Source organism: Musca autumnalis, unplaced genomic scaffold, assembly GCF_047663935.1.
Source record: "Musca autumnalis isolate F117 unplaced genomic scaffold, ASM4766393v1 scaffold_3, whole genome shotgun sequence".
In the NCBI taxonomy this organism is placed as follows: domain Eukaryota; kingdom Metazoa; phylum Arthropoda; class Insecta; order Diptera; family Muscidae; genus Musca; species Musca autumnalis.
The window spans coordinates 169,908,627-169,928,973 of record NW_027411866.1 but is presented as its reverse complement, the minus strand read 5'-3'; the positions used below and the strand labels follow the sequence as shown (position 1 = coordinate 169,928,973).

The following is a 20,347-nucleotide window of genomic DNA, read 5'->3' as shown; positions in this document are numbered from 1 at the left end:
TATATGTATATATATAGTGCAGACCTGTAAAGTAATTGAGCACGTTCTTACGAGAAATTATTCCTTTGGTATTTATGAAAGGTGGACTCAATAAAAATTAATTTGAGTACCTATAAAAGGGTAGCAGAGAGCAAAATAAAACCTAAAATAACGAATATGTATGTATATCTGAAAATTTTAAGATACTTATATAACCCTTTCCTAAACTCATTTTTAATCAATACAGTCGAACTTCTCTATAAGGTAGCACTTGTGGACCGACGAATTACTACGTTATAGAGAGACTTCTATAGAACCTTTTTGAAAGACAAGGGTGCTTATGTAGACCCTTTCTGAAAGAAAGAAAAGAAAAGAAAGGGTGCTGCTGTAGAACCTTTCTAAAAGAAAGGATGCTTCTATAGACCCTTTCTGAAGAAAGGGTGCTTCTATAGACCCTTTCTGAAATAAAATGTGCTTCTATAGACCCTTTCTGAAGAAAGGGTGCTTCTATAGACCCTTTCTAAAAGAAAAGGGTGTTTCTATAGACCCTACTGAAATAATGGGTGCTTCTATAGACCCTTTCTGAAAGAAAGGGTGTTTCTATAGACCCTTTCTGAATGAAAGGGTGCTGCTGTAGACCCTTTCTAATAGAAAAGGGTGTTTCTATAGACCCTTTCTGAAAGAAAGGGTGCTTCTGTAGACCCTTTCTGATAGAAAAGGGTGTTTCTATAGACCCTACTGAAATAATGGGTGCTTCTATAGACCCTTTCTGATAGAAAAGTGTGTTTCTATAGACCCTTTCTGAAAGAAAGGGTGTTTCTATAGACCCTTTCTGAAAGAAGGGGTGCTGCTGTAGACCCTTTCTAATAGAAAAGGGTGTTTCTATAGACCTTTTTTGAAAGAAAGGTTGCTTCTATAGAACCTTTCTGAAAGAAAGGGTGCTGCTGTAGACCCTTTCTGATAGAAAAGGGTGTTTCTTTAGACCCTTTTTGAAAGAAAGGGTTTCCGATAGAAAAGGGTGTTTCTATAGACCCTTTTTGAAAGAAAGGGTTTCCGATAGAAAAGGGTGTTTCTATAGACCCTTTTTGAAAGAAAGGGCTTCCGATAGAAAAGGGTGTTTCTATGGACCCTTTTTGAAAGAAAGGGTGCTTCTATAGACCCTTTCTGAAAGAAAGGGTGCTTCTATAGACCCTTTCTGAAAGAAAGGGTGCTTCTATAGACCCTTTCTGAAAGAAAGGGTGCTTCTATAGACCCTTTCTGAAAGAAAGGGTGCTTCTATAGACCCTTTCTGAAAGAAAGGGTGCTTCTATAGACCCTTTCTAATAGAAAAGGGTGTTTCTATAGACCTTTTTTTGAAAGAAAGGGTGCTTCTATAGAACCTTTCTGAAAGAAAGGGTGCTGCTGTAGACCCTTTCTGATAGAAAAGGGTGTTTCTATAAACCCTTTTTGAAAGAAAGGGTTTCCGATAGAAAAGGGTGTTTCTATAGACCCTTTTTGAAAGAAAGGGTTTCCGATAGAAAATGGTGTTTCTATAGACCCTTTTTGAAAGAAAGGGCTTCCGATAGAAAAGGGTGTTTCTATAGACCCTTTCTGAAAGAAAGGATGCTTCTATAGACCCTTTCTGATAGAAAGGGTGCTTCTATAGACCCTTTCTGAAAGAAAGGGTGCTTCTGTAGACCCTTTCTGATAGAAAAGGGTGTTTCTATAGACCCTTTCTGAAAGAATGGGTGCTTCTATAGACCCTTTCTAATAGAAAAGGGTGCTTCTATAGACACTTTCTGATAGAAAAAGGTGTTTCTATAGACCCTTTCTGAAAGAAAGGGTGCTTCTATAGACCCTTTCTAATAGAAAAGGGTGCTTCTATAGACACTTTCTGATAGAAAAAGGTGTTTCTATAGACCCTTTCTGAAAGAAAGGGTGCTTCTATAGACCCTTTCTGAAGAAAGGGTGTTTCTATAGACCCTTTTTGAAATAAAGGGTGCTTCTATAGACCCTTTCTGAAAGAAAGGGTGCTTCTATAGACCCTTTCTGAAAGAAAGGGTGCTGCTGTAGATCCTTTCTGATAGAAAAGGGTGTTTCTATAGACCCTTTTTGAAAGAAAGGGTTTCCGATAGAAAAGGGTGTTTCTATAGACCCTTTTTGAAAGAAAGGGCTTCCGATAGAAAAGGGTGTTTCTATGGACCCTTTTTGAAAGAAAGGGTGCTTCTATAGACCCTTTCTGAAAGAAAGGGTGCTTCTATAGACCCTTTCTGAAAGAAAGGGTGCTTCTGTAGACCCTTTCTAATAGAAAAGGGTGTTTCTATAGACCTTTTTTGAAAGAAAGGGTGCTTCTATAGAACCTTTCTGAAAGAAAGGGTGCTGCTGTAGACCCTTTCTGATAGAAAAGGGTGTTTCTATAGACCCTTTCTGATAGAAAAGGGTGTTTCTATAGACCCTTTCTGATAGAAAAGGGTGTTTCTATAGACCCTTTCTGAAAGAAAGGGTGCTTCTGTAGACCCTTTCTGATAGAAAAGGGTGTTTCTATAGACCCTACTGAAATAATGGGTGCTTCTATAGACCCTTTCTGATAGAAATGTGTGTTTCTATAGACCCTTTCTGAAAGAAAGGGTGTTTCTATAGACCCTTTCTGAAAGAAGGGGTGCTGCTGAAGACCCTTTCTAATAGAAATGGGTGTTTCTATAGACCTTTTTTGAAAGAAAGGGTGCTTCTATAGAACCTTTCTGAAAGAAAGGGTGCTGCTGTAGACCCTTTCTGATAGAAAAGGGTGTTTCTATAGACCCTTTTTGAAAGAAAGGGTTTCCGATAGAAAAGGGTGTTTCTATAGACCCTTTTTGAAAGAAAGGGTTTCCGATAGAAAAGGGTGTTTCTATAGACCCTTTTTGAAAGAAAGGGCTTCCGATAGAAAAGGGTGTTTCTATGGACCCTTTTTGAAAGAAAGGGTGCTTCTATAGACCCTTTCTGAAAGAAAGGGTGCTTCTATAGACCCTTTCTGAAAGAAAGGGTGCTTCTATAGACCCTTTCTGAAAGAAAGGGTGCTTCTGTAGACCCTTTCTAATAGAAAAGGGTGTTTCTATAGACCTTTTTTGAAAGAAAGGGTGCTTCTATAGAACCTTTCTGAAAGAAAGGGTGCTGCTGTAGACCCTTTCTGATAGAAAAGGGTGTTTCTATAAACCCTTTTTGAAAGAAAGGGTTTCCGATAGAAAAGGGTGTTTCTATAGACCCTTTTTGAAAGAAAGGGCTTCCGATAGAAAAGGGTGTTTCTATAGACCCTTTCTGAAAGAAAGGATGCTTCTATAGACCCTTTCTGATAGAAAGGGTGCTTCTATAGACCCTTTCTGAAAGAAAGGGTGCTTCTGTAGACCCTTTCTGATAGAAAAGGGTGTTTCTATAGACCCTTTCTGAAAGAATGGGTGCTTCTATAGACACTTTCTGATAGAAAAATGTGTTTCTATAGACCCTTTCTGAAAGAAAGGGTGCTTCTATAGACCGTTTCTAATAGAAAAGGGTGCTTCTATAGACACTTTCTGATAGAAAAAGGTGTTTCTATAGACCCTTTCTGAAAGAAAGGGTGCTTCTATAGACCCTTTCTGAAGAAAGGGTGTTTCTATAGACCCTTTTTGAAATAAAGGGTGCTTCTATAGACCCTTTCTGAAAGAAAGGGTGCTTCTATAGACCCTTTCTGAAAGAAAGGATGCTTCTATAGACCCTTTCTGACAAAAGGGTGCTTCTATAGGCCCTTTCTAAAAGAAAGGGTGCTTCTATAGGCCCTTTCTAAAAGAAAGGGTGCTTCTTTAGACCCTTATTGATAGAAAAGGGTGTTTCTATAGACCCTTTCTGAAAGAATAGGTGCTTCTACAGACCCTTTCTGATAGAAAAGGGTGTTTCTATAGATCCTTTCTGAAAGAAAGGGTGCTTCTGTAGACCCTTTCTGATAGAAAAGGGTGTTTCTATAGACCCTTTCTGAAAGAATGGGTGCTTCTATAGACCCTTTCTGATAGAAAAAAAAGTGTTTCTATAGACCCTTTCTGATAGAAAAAAAAGTGTTTCTATAGACCCTTTCTGAAAGAAAGGATGCTGCTGTAGACCCTTTCCGATAGAAATAGGTGTTTCTATAGACCCTTTCTGAAGAAAGGGTGCTTCTATAGAAACTTTCTGAAAGAAAGGGTGCTGCTATAGGCCCTTTCTAAAAGAATGGATGCTTCTAAAGACCCTTTCTGAAGAAAGGGTGCTTCTATAGACCCTTTCTGAAAGAAAGGATGCTTCTAAAGACCTTTTCTGAAGAAAGGGTGCTGCTATAGACCCTTTCGGAAAGAAAGGGTGCTTCTGTAGACCCTTTCTGAAAGAAAAAAGGTGTTTCTATAGACCCTTTCTGAAAGAAAGGGTGCTTCTATAGAAACTTTCTGAAAGAAAGGGTGCTGCTATAGGCCCTTTCTAAAGAATGGGTTCTTCTATAGACCCTTTCTGAAAGAAAGGGTGCTTCTATAGACCCTTTCTGAAAGAAAGGATGCTTCTAAAGACCCTTTCTGAAGAAAGGGTGCTTCTATGGACCCTTTCGGAAAGAAAGGGTGCTTCTATGGACCCTTTCGGAAAGAAAGGGTGCTTCTGTAGACCCTTTCTGATAAAAAAGGGTGTTTCTATAGACCCTTTCTGAAAGAAAGGGTGTTTCTACAGACCCTTTCTGAAAGAAAAGGGTTCTTCTATAGACCCTTTTTGAAAGAAAGGGTGCTTCTATAGACCCTTTCTGATAGAAAAGGGTGTTTCTGTAGACCCTTTCTGAAAGAAAGGGTGCTTCTATAGACCCTTTCTGATAGAAAAAGGTGTTTCTATAGAGCCTTTCTGAACGAAAGGGTGTTTCTATAGACCCTTTGTGAAGAAAAGGTGCTTCTATAGACCTTTTCTGGAAGAAAGGGTGCTTCTGTAGACCCTTTGTGAAGAAAAGGTGCTTCTATAGACCTTTTCTGGAAGAAAAGGTGCTTCTATAGACCTTTTCTGATAGAAAAGGGTGCTTCTATAGACCTTTTCTGGAAGAAAGGGTGCTTATATAGAACCTTTCTGAAAGAAATGGTGCTGCTGTAGTCCCTTTCTGATAGAAAAGGGTGCTTCTATAGACCTTTTCTGATAGAAAAGGGTGTTTCTATAGACCCTTTCTGAAAGAAAGTGTGCTTCTATAGACCCTTTCTGAAAGAACGGGTACTTTTGTAGAACCTTTCTGAAAGAACGGGTGCTTCTGTAGACCCTTTTTTATAGAAAAGGGTGCTTCTGTAGACCCTTTTTGATAGAAAAGGGTGCTTCTATAGACCTTTTTTGAAAGAAAGGTGCTTGTATAGACCCTTTCTTAAACAAAAGGTGCTTCTATAGACCCTTTCTGAAAGAAAGGGTGTTTCTATAGACCCTTTCTGAAAGAAAAGGGTGCTTCTATAGACCCTTTTTGAAAGAAAGGGTGCTTCTATAGACCCTTTCTGAAAGAAAGGGTGCTTCTATAGACCCTTTCTGATAGAAAAGGGTGTTTCTGTAGACCCTTTCTGATAGAAAAGGGTGTTTCTGTAGACCCTTTCTGAAAGAAAGGGTGCTTCTATAGACCCTTTCTGAAAGAAAGGGTGCTTCTATAGACCCTTTCTGATAGAAAAGGGTGTTTCTGTAGACCCTTTCTGATAGAAAAGGGTGTTTCTGTAGACCCTTTCTGAAAGAAAGGGTGTTTCTATAGACCCTTTCTGAAAGAAAAGGGTGCTTCTATAGACCCTTTTTGAAAGAAAGGGTGCTTCTATAGACCTTTTCTGAAAGAAAGGGTGCTTCTATAGACCCTTTCTGATAGAAAAGGGTGTTTCTGTAGACCCTTTCTGATAGAAAAGGGTGTTTCTGTAGACCCTTTCTGAAAGAAAGGGTGCTTATATAGAACCTTTCTGAAAGAAAGGGTGCTGCTGTAGACCCTTTCTGATAGAAAAGGGTGTTTCTATAGTCCCATTATGATAGAAAAGGGTGTTTCTATAGTCCCATTCTGAAAGAAAGGTGAAAGAAAGGGTAGAAAAGGGTGTTTCTATAGACCCTTTCCAAAAGAAAGGGTGCTTCTATAGACCCTTTCTGAAAGAACGGGTACTTCTGTAGACCCTTTCTGAAAGAACGGGTGCTTCTGTAGACCCTTTTTGATAGAAAAGGGTGCTTCTGTAGACCCTTTTTGATAGAAAAGGGTGCTTCTATAGACCTTTTTTGAAAGAAAGGTCCTTGTATAGACCCTTTCTTAAACAAAAGGTGTTTCTGTAGACCCTTTCTTATACAAAAGGTGCTTCTGTAGACCCTTTCGGAAAGAAAGTGAGCTTCTATAGACCCTTTGTAAAGAAAGGGTGCTTCTATAGACCTTTTCTGAAAGAAAGGGTGCTTCTGTATTCCCTTTCTGAGAGAAAGGGTGCTTCTATAGACCCTTTCTGAAGAAAGGGTGCTTCTATAGATCCTTTCTGAAGAAAGGGTGCTTCTATAGATCCTTTCTGGAAGAGTGGGTGCTTAGAAAGACCCTTTCTGAAGAAAGTGTGCTTCTATAGACACTTTCTGGAAGAGTGGGTGCTTCGAAAGACCCTCTTCTGAAGGAAATGATGCTTCTATAGACCCTTCCTGAAAGAATGATGCTTCTATAGACCCTTCCTGAAAGAATGATGCTTCTATAGTCCCTTTCTGAAAAAAGGATACTTCTATATACCCTTTCTTTAAGATACCGACGAAAGGTTACGCATAAAATACGAACAACCGAAAGACGAAAGCCTTTCATCGGGAAGATGCAATAAAAAAACCACGCATATATTCCAACTCGAAAGAGGTTGGTCTACATATTAGCCCATTATATCGATCACCATTAGTGGAGCTTTAGATATTTTTCAGGACAAGATATCGACATTGACATTACAATAATTTCATCTTGTTTCTTTGTACAAGGAAAACACTGTGCACTATGCAGTACGTACTAATAGATAAACCGCCAAATAGCATATCAGGGATGATGTGTGAATGATGCACAAAAATATCTTGACTATCACCTAAATTTAGAATAGGAAATACGAGGGGGAAGGAAATTCCTATGCGATGCAAGAAGAAAATTAAATCTTAGTGTTGCATGCAATTTATTCTACTTTGGAGCGACATCATAAAGACATAAATTAAAATGAATCCAAAGACATACAACTGCTGCAATGTGGTGGAGACACTATTGTGTGGGGGAGAGAATAGGGGTGGTAGGAGAAGGGCAAATTGTAAAGTTACAAAATAGAAGAACACAAAATGAAAAAAGGAACAGAGTATTGCCACAGACGATAATCCAACCATAAGTAAAAGAATATTGGGTTATTGTTGTTGTTTTCTTGGTACTTTTTCAGTGAATGAAAAAAAAAACTAAAGAAAAATAAAAACATTTTCAGTCTGAACTCGATAGCGGTGGAAGCAACAACATTCATTCAGTCAGTCAGTCACTCACTCGAACAGCTTGAGGGTTTAATCAAAGTGTTAAATGTAATAGTGGGTAATACACAACAAAATACCAATCTCGGTTTCAGTTTCCTTTGATGACTACTGGTGTGGATATCGTATTTATTTATTTGCATTAAATTTATTTAAAATATGACTCATTATTGGGATTACTGTTGGAATTCGCATTGACCTTTTCATGACATACATACTTATTTGTAATATGTTTGTGTAATTTTAGTGATCTCCTCAAATCATTGGGCTCCACCTCAAAACTATTGACTGAATCGATTGGAGAACGTGTGGCATCAAAGGCCAAGGGGGCCAAACATAAATTGGATAAAAATCTCAAGTCATCAAGTGAAGCTTTGAGTTCCATTGGAGCTGGTACCACTAGTCGCCTGAAGAAATTGGGTGCCAATTTCACATTGACCAAAAAAGATAAAACCGCAACAGCTGAATTTCACATGGATAGACCACAAACACTGCCACCTAATGATCAGGTTTTTAATGGCATAACCTTTACCAGTCCGCTGTCTAACAAAGCCAAAGGCATGTACGATCTAAGACAGCAACAGGAAGATTTTGATAATTCCTATGAAGTGCCTCGCAGTGTACGGGTGATTAAAACCGAAGAGGATAAAGAAAATGAACTGCTGCAGCCTCCCTCATACAATGAGGTTATAAAAACCTCATCTAATTCCTCACTGACCACCACATCTCATGAAAATACCCCAGTATTGAGTAAAAGACAGATTGCCACAAATCCATTGGCTTTGGAGGCAGCCAATAAGGTTTTACACAAGCGATCACAGAATACCTTATCCGCCGATAGTTCAGACACCAATCCCTTGGCTTTAGAGGCAGCCAACAAAGTTTTACTGAAACGTTCACAGAATTCCTTATCCGCTGATAGTTCGGAAACATTAAATTCCCGAGATTCTATGGATTTACCATCACCTCCCATGCCTTCCATACCAGCCCCGGTATTACCACCAGATTTTGCCAATAACAGCAATGAACCGGCATATGGTAAATTGAATCCAGTCCAGCCTCCAGCACGCCACAAACGAAGAAAAAACTATGAAGATATACAGTTGAGAAGAGAACTGCCAGAAAACAATATTGCGAATCTAAGACCCAACATCGATTCGGCCGAATTGCATGCCATGAATGTGGCAGCTGCCGAGGCGGAACGTGAAGAATCTTTGATTTTAAGAGAAAAACTCTTGGAAGAGGAAAAGAAAACACCCCAACCAGATCGTAGTGATTCTTGGGAATATTATGAAGATCAAGATAATGCCTCCACTTCCTCATCGAATGATGTGGATCCCATATATGCCAATCAAGATGTCACCTATGGCAATGTCTTTGAAATGGCCACCTCCAACAATGATATATTAACACCACGCAATGCTTTGGTTCAAATATCTGAAGAAGAGTCAGCAGATGAGGCAGATTTGGGGGCGGTGGGAGGATGTACGGCTGCCAAACCCTCCAAGGATATTATACAAGAATTTGATCCTCTAATGCATAAACGTGGAACAACCTTAAAATGCAATGATAAATCCAATCAATTGTTGTTACTAGAATATCTACTGGAAGAAGATACCTATGGCAGTATCAACGATCAAGGTTGTACCAAATCAGATGACGACATAAGCATGTGTACTTCCGAAGAAGATAACACACATATGGTTGTTTCCAATAGTGAAACCTCAGCAGCAGCAACAACAACATCAACAGGCTCTGTAAAAGTACTTCCCACACCTAATTTGCAAGAACAAAAGCAATTGGAAAAACCTTCCACTTCCGCAAAACCAATGCAAATTGTCCATCAGAATGCCCATTTACTTTCTGATAGCAGAGAAAATATGTTAGAGGATGACTTTGAAGCCAGAGTCAAACCATATCTAAGTCGTGTTGATGAAAATCCCACCTCTTCTTCCAATAGGGTAGATTTAAGCAAGCCACCATCATTGCAAAAACGTTCCCAATGGTTTGTTTCCGATGATGATCATCAGCAGCAACAACAACAGAAGCAATGTAATTCCCCAAAATCACGTGCGAATCCCTTCAATAAACTAAACATTGAAGATGGTGAAAGTCCACCGTCTTACCTGGAAGCCATTGGGGAATGCCCGTCGGATAAGAACACAGACACAGCACAACAGAAACATTCCTCTACCTCTCAAGGTACTGCTGCGGCTCGCTTTATGAATAACACAAAAAATGTTTTTTCCAATGTGAAATTCCACGTTGATGCCTTGAAGCGAAAAGCCAGTTTTAAAACCCAACAAAAGTCATGTGATGTCAAGGTCACACTACAAATGATACCACGTCCTAGTTTATCACCTCTACTCGTGCGTTACGAAGGACCATTGATACGTTTCCCATCCGGTGTTGTTGAGGACATACTGAAAGAAATGCAAAATCGCAAGGCCATCCTAAGAGATCGTCAATTCCAAACATTCCTCGATCAAGAGATGAAAACTCCCAAAGAAGCCATACCACTCGAACACATTACCACTTTACAGTGTGTCAGTAATAGTCGTGTTACTGATAATTCTACTCGGTTTTATTGTTTCGAAATAACCACATCTGTTCCGAAAAACGGCAGTGGTGGCAGTTCGTCGTCCAGTAGTGGTCAACAATTATCAAATCCCAATTTAATAATAACATCTGCTTCGGCGGGCAATGTAAAATATCAACGTTCATGCCATTTATATGGTGTCGGCAAGGAGTCAGAGAGGTATGTTTTGATTTATTGCGGCAATTGAGAATTGATATTAACTGTAAATGTTTTGTGTGTTTACAGAGGCATTTGGATGCAAAAACTTTTGGAGAGTCTGACAAATGTTGTTCCAGTCAAATATACTTGTCAATATTATAGAGCTGGTTGGTGTTATTTGAAGGTAAGATTTCGGAATAGCGATTTTAGACGGGACAAATATAACCGGCGTTAAGATTGGCAGGGCCGAACTTTTTATTTTTATAACCTCCACCACGAATTGTATTGAAGTAAAATGGAATAATTAATTTCCTTTCAAAAATGTATCTGCCCCGCCGAGGCTTATTCGTAAGAGGAGTAGAATATGTTAACTGACCAACATAACTTAAATTTAAGCAATGTTTCACATCAATGAGATTTCGAAATACATATGTACCAAATTTAAATCATTCCAGTGTAAAACCTTAAAAATGCGTTAAATCGGAAGGTATCGTCATCGTCAAGTTTTCTAACCGTTTAGAATCCGGAATACCAACCACCTCAGTAAGAAAATCTAGTTAAACCCTTCAAAATACAGTCGAAATTACTACGTCATTGAGAAAATTCGTTATAGAGAGATTATTTTGTGGGAGAATTTCCAATTGTGCTTCTTTAAGCTATGCTAAACATCGACCTGCAATATTTACAATACCAAGTGACTGAAAAATCGGTTGGAAGAACTGGAAATAGATAAAATCGGGCAGTACGGTTATATGGGGGGTATATAAAGTCCAGGACCTATACCGACAACTTTCTTTGGGAATATTTTATACCCCAATCGAAGATACATATATACCCAAAGGAAGCCATTTTGGTTCGATGTGGCAAAAATCCTTTAAAATAACGATATTTTTATCTCGCCCTGCTTTTCTCTGAGGGGTAGAAACACACTCCCAGTGCGGTAGCACAGCAACGAATATACAAACGTTGTGGATTTCGCAAGTAACCATAAGATTAGCATGATGAAGTAAACGAAAGCATTGATATGCTTATACCGAATAATCAGAGCGATATGGAAAATAACGACGAACGCTGTGATTGAGCCTGTAAAACAACAAGGCCTGTAATTGAAAGATTCCTCGAAGATCGAGGGAATAGTGGATTTTATGAGTCAGAGGAACATCAGGTCGCGGCGGTGCAGGAAACCAATCTCAAAAACAACTGCAGCTCACAGCGTTGTGACGGTTACAACGTACTGAGGAAGAATAGCACTAGAAGTGGAGGTGGAGGAATAACTTTCCAAATGCACCAATCTATTCAATACAGACCTATCTCGCTTAAGCCTGGCTTTAATGACCCGTACATGAAATGTATGAGGGTAGCAGTCAGGTATGGAACTGCCGAGGTAGAGTTGCTGAACGTATACATCCCGTCCATAGCCCACTTTTGGAGGGTCATAACGGTCTGGTCTTGAGTTGCGGCGTTGGGTTCTCGGAAACGACCCTAGAGATATAGTGTTGATTGGGCAGATTGATAGATCTATATTTTACATGGTCAATAAGGACGCCCCTACCAGAGAGAGTGTCACAGTTCGCCAGACATAACCATCGAATCAACCAGTCTGACAAAAGACGTTTTGGTAACCCGCCTTTTCTCTTGGGTCAGACCATCTCCCCATAATTATCTCCATCAGCAGACCGCCCGATTTTATCACCTCTGAACGCGCACACTCATCAAATCATGGGAAAGCTAATTGGCCTAGTTTCAGAGAGTTCACTAATCACAGCTTGCTTCAGAGATTTGCTCAACCCTTCTGATGTTCAGTAACAGAAAGGACGTTTTGAGATATCATCACTGCTGCAGCCGCTCTCCATATACCTGCTGGTCGTATCCCTGAAGTGAGACCAAATTTCCCAGCAGAGGCGACGGTATTAGCAAATGGGCGTGGTGAGCTTCGTCGTGCCAACTCCAGTGACCCTAGAGTCAGAGAGGCGGAACTGTAAGTTAACATGTTGGTTGGTGAGAATAAGCGGAACAAGTGGCTAAATCATCTGAAGAGTTGCATAAGTGAAGTGTGGGCAACGGTTAAGTCATTTTCGAAGATAAGACTGATCCGGAGAGTTCTGAAAATTATTTTAATCGATAGTTTTTCAACCACCCCGGTAGCCTTTGATACTGTCTAGCACTCCATGCTGTTTGAGGACTACTTACCGACCAAGTTTTGGCGTCAGGTACCTTCCATGATGCTTACTTACTTACTTACTTAGCTGGCCTTTTACAGAACATTTGTTCCATAAGCCGAACTAAGAAAAAATCTCCAATCCTCTCTGTTTGCTGCTGTATTTTCCCAATCTGGGATATGTAGCTTCGTGATATCTCGTTTCACTTGTTCGCTCCAACGAAGCTTTGGCCTTCCAGATCTGCGAGAACCTCCATGCGGCCCGTATTTATACGCCTTTTTAGCGGGTTCATCATCACTCATTCTTATAACATGGCCTAGCCATCGCAATCGTTGTATCTCGATTCGTTCAACTATATTGATGTCATTGTATAGTTGATACAGCTCGATGTTCATACGACGCCGATATTCGCCGTCAACACAGATTGGCCCGTAGATCTTTCGAAGAATTTTTCTCTCAAACACACAAAGCACTGCCTTATCTGCTTGAGCAAGTACCCATGCTTCGGAACCATACATTAGCACGGGTAGTATCAGTGTTTTGTACAGTGTTATTTTTGTTTGACGAGAGGTGGCTTTATTCCTAAACTGCTTACTCAGCCCAAAGTAGCATCTGTTAGCCAACACTATTCTTCTTCGTATTTCACAACTGATGTTATTTGTTGTGTTTATGGCGGTGCCGAGGTAGACGAAGTCCTTTACTACCTCAAAATTATAGGTATCAACATTCACAGATGGTGCGGTGTTTATGGACATATTACGCGTCGATACCATCAACTTGGTTTTTACGCCGTTTACTGCCAGACCAACTTTAGCAGATTCTCTTTCGACTTTTGCAAAGGTGTCAGTTACTTCCTTTACCGATCGACCCATGATGTCAATGTCGTCGGCATAAGCCAGTACCATGTGGCTGTTCGTGTATATCGTTCCATTTCTTTTGACCTTCGCGTCTCGTATAACCTTTTCCAGCAGGATGTTGAATAGATCACACGACAGGCCGTCTCCTTGTCTGAAACCTCTTTTGGTAGTAAACTCTTCGGAGAGGTTCTTTCCAATTTTAACTGAGGATCTCGTCTCAGTTAGTGTCATTCTACAAAGTCGAATGAGCTTTGCAGGAATACCAAAATCAGACATGGCTTGGAACACCTTTGAACGTATAGGGCTGTCGAATGCTGCTTTATAATCGACGAAAAGATGGAAGGTGTCGATCTGCATTTCTTGGGTCTTTTCCAGGATTTGTCTCAAGGTAAATATCTGGTCAATGGTGGATTTGCCAGGTCTAAAGCCGCACTGATAGGGTCCAATAATTTCATTGACCATAGGCTTTAGTCTCTCACACAATATGCCAGATACTATCTTATATGCAATAGGGAGCAGACTTATGCCCCTATAATTGGAGCACACAGTCTTATCACCTTCCATGATGTCATTTGTGAAAGGTTGAACTCCTAGTTGACTGAATGAAACAGTTAGTTCCCCAAGGTGGGGTTCCAGAGAAATCTGTTTAACCTCTACTCCTTTCAGATCGTAACGTATAGCGATGATTGTACGATCTTGAACTGAAAGTCATGATCGTTGGTAGTAGAATTTGGACCACTAACTACCCCAAGATTCTAGGGGCCATATAAGACAGTATGTTCAAGTCGTCCGCACATGCCACAGCTATCTGCGAAAGGCTGAGAGAGAGGTAGGAACAAGGGCCTCAAGTCTCCCTCCGTAAGCTCGTGGAGTGCAGGCAAAGAAACCTTGTTGCTATGCGGCTCAAGTGTGGTCTCCTCATGTGGAGCTATGGCATGCTTTCTTTGCAGTACTTGTTCGGGTGTTACCGTGAAAGCCATCCTAATCACCATATGATAGATAGACACCCCGCCAACCACCCATGCATGTCAAGAGGGATCTTCATGATCCAGAAAAAGAAGTCCAACGTTACAAGAGAGATCAAACAGGCTGTTACAACAACACAAAAGTGCAATTTTTCGCATAAGTGAAGTTTAGGGACTGTTCGAGGATTGCTTTGAAATCGTCGTCGAAGGTAGTCCTTGTGATTCTGATTACAACAACATTATGAAACTCGTGTCCTTACAACATAACGTCCCCAAATTCCTACTGTGCTACACTCTTGCGCTTTAATTCATTTTAAGGCCACTTCTCGGGTCGTGTTGAAATAGCCGGTGGTCGTTCTCGCACTAAAGTTTTGGTACTATTTTTGGTCTTAGAGGTTGTTGTTGTAACAGTGTTTATTATTATGTTTGTATGTTCGTTCTTCTGTTCAATCTGGCTCTGGGTCTATCTCCTGTTCCAGGAAAGTGGCTGCTTCGATGGGATGTAACCACAGATCCACTGGGAGTTAGATGAGTAGGTGTGGCTGGGCAGTTGAAAAGCTGTTTTGTGTCGTGCGGGCCCATGCCGCATACTGGGCAGATGTCAGCACGGCGCCATCGATTTCCCCCCAATAAGAATTTAGGCGACTGCAATATCCCGAACGTAGTTGAGCCAAAACTACTCTAGTTTGTCGTGGCAGCTGACGCTCCTCAGCTGCTACAGATGGAGGATGTACATATTTCAAGGACTTTATTCACCCTATATTTGCTTATGGCCTTAGCAACTGCATCTGCGTGAATACTATTTAAACCTGCTTGACATGCCTGTTGATCTAGGGTTCTCTCCTATATTGTTGGACCTCCCTCTCTAGAGCATGAATATCCTTCCTGATATGCCTGAATGTGTCGGGCCTAGCCAGCAGATGGTGATTGGGATGGCTCTCACGGTAACACCCAAGCAAGTACTGCAACGAAAGCATCTCATTGTGTTGCTTTACTGGAAGAATCTTTCCCTCATCGTGTAGATGGTCCACTGAAGACTTGAGGAGACACCCTGTTGCAGTTCTCAGGGCGGCATTCTGGCAGGTTTGAATCTTTTTCCAATTTGTATCACATAATCCCGGGGACCAAACTGGCGCCGCATAGCTTACCACAGACCGATCTATCGCGTTATATGTGGTCAACAAGGTTTCTTTATCTGCACCCCAAGTGCAGATCTTGTTCCTACTTTTCAGTTTGTCGCAGATAGCTGTGGCGTGCGCGCATGCCTTAAAAGTAGTGTCGAATGTGACCCCTAAAATGTTGGGGCAGTTTGTGGTCGGAATTCTGCTACCGTCGACCACGACATTCAATTATCTTCCAAACTGCGTTGTCCATGTGGTGAACAGAGTGGCAGTAGATTTTGTGGCGGAAATCTGCATATTCCTCGCATGGAAAAAGGTGGTAAGATCGGTTAAATAAGAGTTCAGTGTCTCACAGATGCCATCAGGGAAAGTACCTGACGCCAGGATCGTGCAATCATCCCCATACGTTACGATCTCGATGCCGTCTGGAGGGGACGGAATACAGGAGAGATAGAGGTTAAACAGTTCCGGAGATATCACCCTTGTTTCATTCTACGCTGCTTGGACTTTTTATTCTTGAATTCCAAGTACGACTGTCGTACACACATTTAGTTGACTATCCAACGTTTCAAGCTTGGCCGGATGGTTTTCTGCTCAATGTCCTCAAACAGCGTAGAGTGCCTGTATCAAAGGCTTTTGATAAGTCAAGCGCCACCAACACTGTTCTATCACACGGCTGTCTCTGGTTGAGTCCTTCACAAATATATGCGGAGATGGAGTGCAGCGCTGTTGTTGTGCTACTGTGTACATGGTCTTAGAGGAAGTTTACACTAGCTATCAATGTCATATGCCGCGCAGGCAATGTGGAGACGTAATTTCACTGCATTTTTACTGATGTGGACGCAAAAAGTAAATGGCGTAAGGGAAATCTCCAATATTGCACACATTAGCGGCTGTATAACGATGGAAAATTTCATGACATTGACAGATAGTGTAAACTACCTCTTAGTTATAACGCTATATGTAATTTTATTCACCAAAATTCTCTTAATAATGACCCGAATGATCCAAAACTCCCACTCCTGCAATATAAGAAGGATTCTATTTTTAGAATGTGTTGATAGGGCCTGTCAGTGAAATAATTAGGTCTACAAAAGCCCAACTATTTATTTATTTACATACTATTTAAAATTATGGATCTGTCCATACGACATTAAGGTCCCTCACTCCTGTTAATACATTTTTATTTTAGCTGTTTTGTTTTGCAGTTATAGGCTGAGAAGTACGGCATTCGGCTAGGATGACTTATTCTACTAAACATTTTATATTAATTTCTCTTTACTTTCCATATTTTGCAGAACTCTATAACCTCAGAATGGAGCGGAACTTGGTTGGTGTTGAAGAAAACTCAAAGACGTTTGATATTCGTCACAGAAGCTACCGGAAATGTAGAAAAGGTGGATTTGAGGAAAGCACGTTGCATTGGTAAGATAACAAATATAACTCACCTCAACCAATAACACTCATTAATCCTTATATTCCAACAGTTCTCAAGGATAGTGATGACACAGTAAAAAATCTGCATGTAGAGAATGGTCCAATGCTTATGATTGATGCTCCGCCATTCACCGTCTACATGATAATGAGTACACCAAGAGAAACGAAAATTTGGCGTCACATAATACGTGAGGTGGCCCACAATAATGGCTTCACGCTAGCCGATCAACAACTAACCAAATTTAATGTTCCCGTTATTGTGGATAAATGTATAAATTTCGTCTATATTCATGGATCAATGTCTGAGGGTATTTATCGCAAATCGGGATCAGAAAATTCAATACTCAAATTGATGTCTGCATTCCGGTCGGATGCTTTCAATGTTGAAATAACACGCAATGAGTACAATGAACATGATGTAGCAAATGTTTTGAAACGATTTATGCGTGATTTACCCGAAAGACTTATGGGTAAATTATCGGAAAGCTTTATTTGTGTATCTGAATTGAGAACATTGGCTGAGAAGATCCCCTTGTACAAGGAGTTGCTGGCCCGCCTTAGCGTAATAGAACGTGAAACGTTAAAGAAAATTGTGGGGCACTTGGCATTCATAAGCTCGCAAAAGGCAAAAAATAAAATGAGCATACAAAATTTGACAATGATTTGGGGACCCACATTAATGCAAAATCATCAATCCCAAGAGGAAATGGTATACTCACAAAAGGAAGCCGATGTTTTTGCCGATCTGATTACACTGTATAAGAATCTATTCCCATTGTCCCCTGATGAAATGGTTAGTATGTGGTTTGGCTGGAAAAGTTGTATTCAAGATGAAATCATACACTTTCGGACAGATTTACAAATTTTCGTGAGCCTCTTTCTATTTTAGTAAATAAAAAAATTACCTTCTCATATTAACGTATTTTTCTTATTTTAAATTTTCAGAAAAAAGAGCAAGAAATGTTGTTGTGTCTGCAAAAATACTATGCCGCAGCAGAATCATTGTCGGATTCAGTTAAAAAATCTGGAGATCTTAAAGTGTGGATTACCCTAAATCCAAATCCAGAAAATACAACAGAGGTATTTATAGATTGAAGCAAAAAACTAATGTTTTCCTTTATCACCAAAACGCTTTCATTTGTTTTGCAGGAAAAGACTCAGGTGAATGTCACCATATCACCCATAAAAACCGCCTATGAAATTTGTCAAGAACTTGCACCGAAAATGCAATTGTCCACCCACCAAGTAACACTCCATGAAGTCATATGTAATGGAAATTTGGAACGACCATTACATCATGATACCAAAATTTTTGATGTTGTCTTAAATTGGTCATATTGGCCTGAAGATGATCGCAAAAATAATGTTTTAGTAGTTAAGCCTTTAGATATCCTTAACGAAGTGCAAAGAGCAGTGAAAAATCTAGCTACCGTAACACCGGGTAAAGAATTGAGATTTGCCGATAATAAAACAAAATCCTTTAAGGCGTATCAATGTGATTTACGTGATGGTAAAATCGTAGTCTCGAAAAAGGATAAAAATGATAAAACCACCATTGTTCGAGAAATATTCTTGCACAGTACCACCGCCTATTTGGGTTGTGAAAAGAAACGTGATGTCCCATGGAATTGGGCGTTAACATTCGTGGAGAAAACACAAACACAAATTATGAGGTGAGTAAATGAAAGTGAGACTATTAAATTTAAGATCATGAAATTTTTGGAAAAACGCAAACACAAGGAACAATGCAATTTATTCACATTCTTTTCCACTAGAAAATAGTAGCAGAAACCCGAATGGAATCGTTAACATTGACAGTGACGATTATAGGTACTAAAAGATTTTCCCCTTCCGATTGATATAAAGAAAATCCAGTTCAGGATTTTTTCTAAGTGTATGTACAAATCTCGAAACTTAGATTAGAATATGGACTATATCTGCATTGGGGATCTCCCACATAAGATTTCAAAACTATTGGCAAAGTACAGTTTAACGCCCGCACTCGGAACAACAGGTTGTTTGGGGCAAATCAATACTTCCTGATATAATATAATAATAATTGTTCCACAAACGTCCCAGACAGGACAAGGGAAACTTCTCTCATTTTGCTGATATAAGGGCCCAAAAAATCAAAAAACCCTTGCCGACACCAAATAAAATTAAACCAAACACCATCACTGCTGCAGCCACTCGCTATATACCTGCTGGTCGAATACCCGAAGTGAAAACAAATTTTCCAGTAGAGGCGGCGGGAATAACAAATAAACCTGGCTTTGTCGGGCCAACCCCAGTGACTCAAGAGACATGAGGCTGACACTGGAAGTAAACAGATTGGTCGGCAAGCATAAGCGGAACAAGTGGCAAACTCGTCTGAAGAGTTGCAATATTAGACCTGCGGACAACGTTTGAACCCTGGGAAGAAGGAGATAGCACATCAGTCACGCTTGGCAGCGTTACGCTGACTTATCCGTGGAGGTGTACAACTTATTTTAATCGACAGTTCGCCGAGCACTTGCTGACATTAGATCACTTCCTGCCGAGGAGGAATTACCACAATTTACAATGGATGATGTAGCGAATATCATCAGGAACGCTAAATTATGCAAAACGTTGGGCCCTAATGGAATATCCATGGTAATGCTGAAACAGCTGGATGTGCCGGGAGTTGAGTGTCTCACCAAAGTTCTCAACCTGTCGCTAGCTACCCACATCGTGCCCAAAGTCTGGAAAATAGGCAGGGTGGTGCAGACACTGAAGCTAGGTTAGGTTAGGTTTGGAAATGTGTAGCCTTTCGGTCCATTGTGATCATCCATAAATCAGAAAAAGAAGTTCAGAAGTACCTGAAAAGACAAAAGAAGAGAAACAAAAGAAAATAAAGGAAAAAGAGGGTGGGGTTTTGAAAATAATAATAAATGGATTATTAAAGATGAAAATGTAATAAAGAAAAGAGGATGGTTTTATTTGGTGATGGTTAGAAAACTGTCAGAGTAGTAGTAACGCTTATGGGTTGCGCCGTCCCAGCCAATTCAAATTTTTGATGATTGTTGGTTCCATGTTTGAGTATAAGGTTAAGCTTGGAGGAAAGCATGCTCCTGTTAATCTATATCGCTTTCGAGTTAACATCGGGCAGCGACATAAAATAGTCTCCGTTTCCTCCTCATCTTCGCAGAGCCTGCAATAATCCACGCCATCATCCTGCCGTTTGCCGATAAAAGCTCGGATGTTGCAATGACCGGTAATGACCCCCGTCAATACCCTGATTTCTGATTTGCTCAAATTTAAGAGTGAAGTTGTTCTGGTTGTTGATAGAGTCGGCCAAATGGCCCTTGACACGTTGCACCTTGATTCATTATGCCATTGTTCCTTGGCTCGTTCTTCAAAGAACGTCTCCACTCTCCGAAAAAGGTAACATATGGGTGGTTTGATAGAATCAGTGATTGCTAGACTTATTGATTGGGATCCATGTCTTGCCAGTTCATCTGCCTTCTCATTTTCCATAATGTCACAGTGTCCCGGTACCCAGCAGAGTCGGACAGCGTTTGTGAGGTTCACCAAAGCAGTTCTACACTCAAGAACGGCCTCAGACTTGATGTTGATGGCTTTAAGAGCCGGCTGACTATCAACGAAGATAGTCACCGGTTCAAAGATTTCT

General features: G+C 40.4%; 1 protein-coding gene across 16 annotated transcripts in view; it reads left to right on the top strand.

Moving 5' to 3' along the window:
• The window catches only part of RhoGAP15B (RhoGAP_ARAP and RA_ARAPs domain-containing protein RhoGAP15B), a 115,373-nt gene that overhangs the window by 92,224 nt on the left and 2,802 nt on the right, over window positions 1-20,347 (top strand). For all 16 annotated transcript variants that reach the window (XM_073975308.1, XM_073975299.1, XM_073975303.1 and 13 more), the window contains 6 exons: window positions 7,667-10,177; window positions 10,244-10,340; window positions 16,557-16,683; window positions 16,746-17,488; window positions 17,641-17,775; window positions 17,845-18,368. In XM_073975308.1, coding sequence (XP_073831409.1) covers window positions 7,667-10,177; window positions 10,244-10,340; window positions 16,557-16,683; window positions 16,746-17,488; window positions 17,641-17,775; window positions 17,845-18,368 — 4,137 coding nt within the window. The remainder of the gene's footprint in view (window positions 1-7,666; window positions 10,178-10,243; window positions 10,341-16,556; window positions 16,684-16,745; window positions 17,489-17,640; window positions 17,776-17,844; window positions 18,369-20,347) is intronic.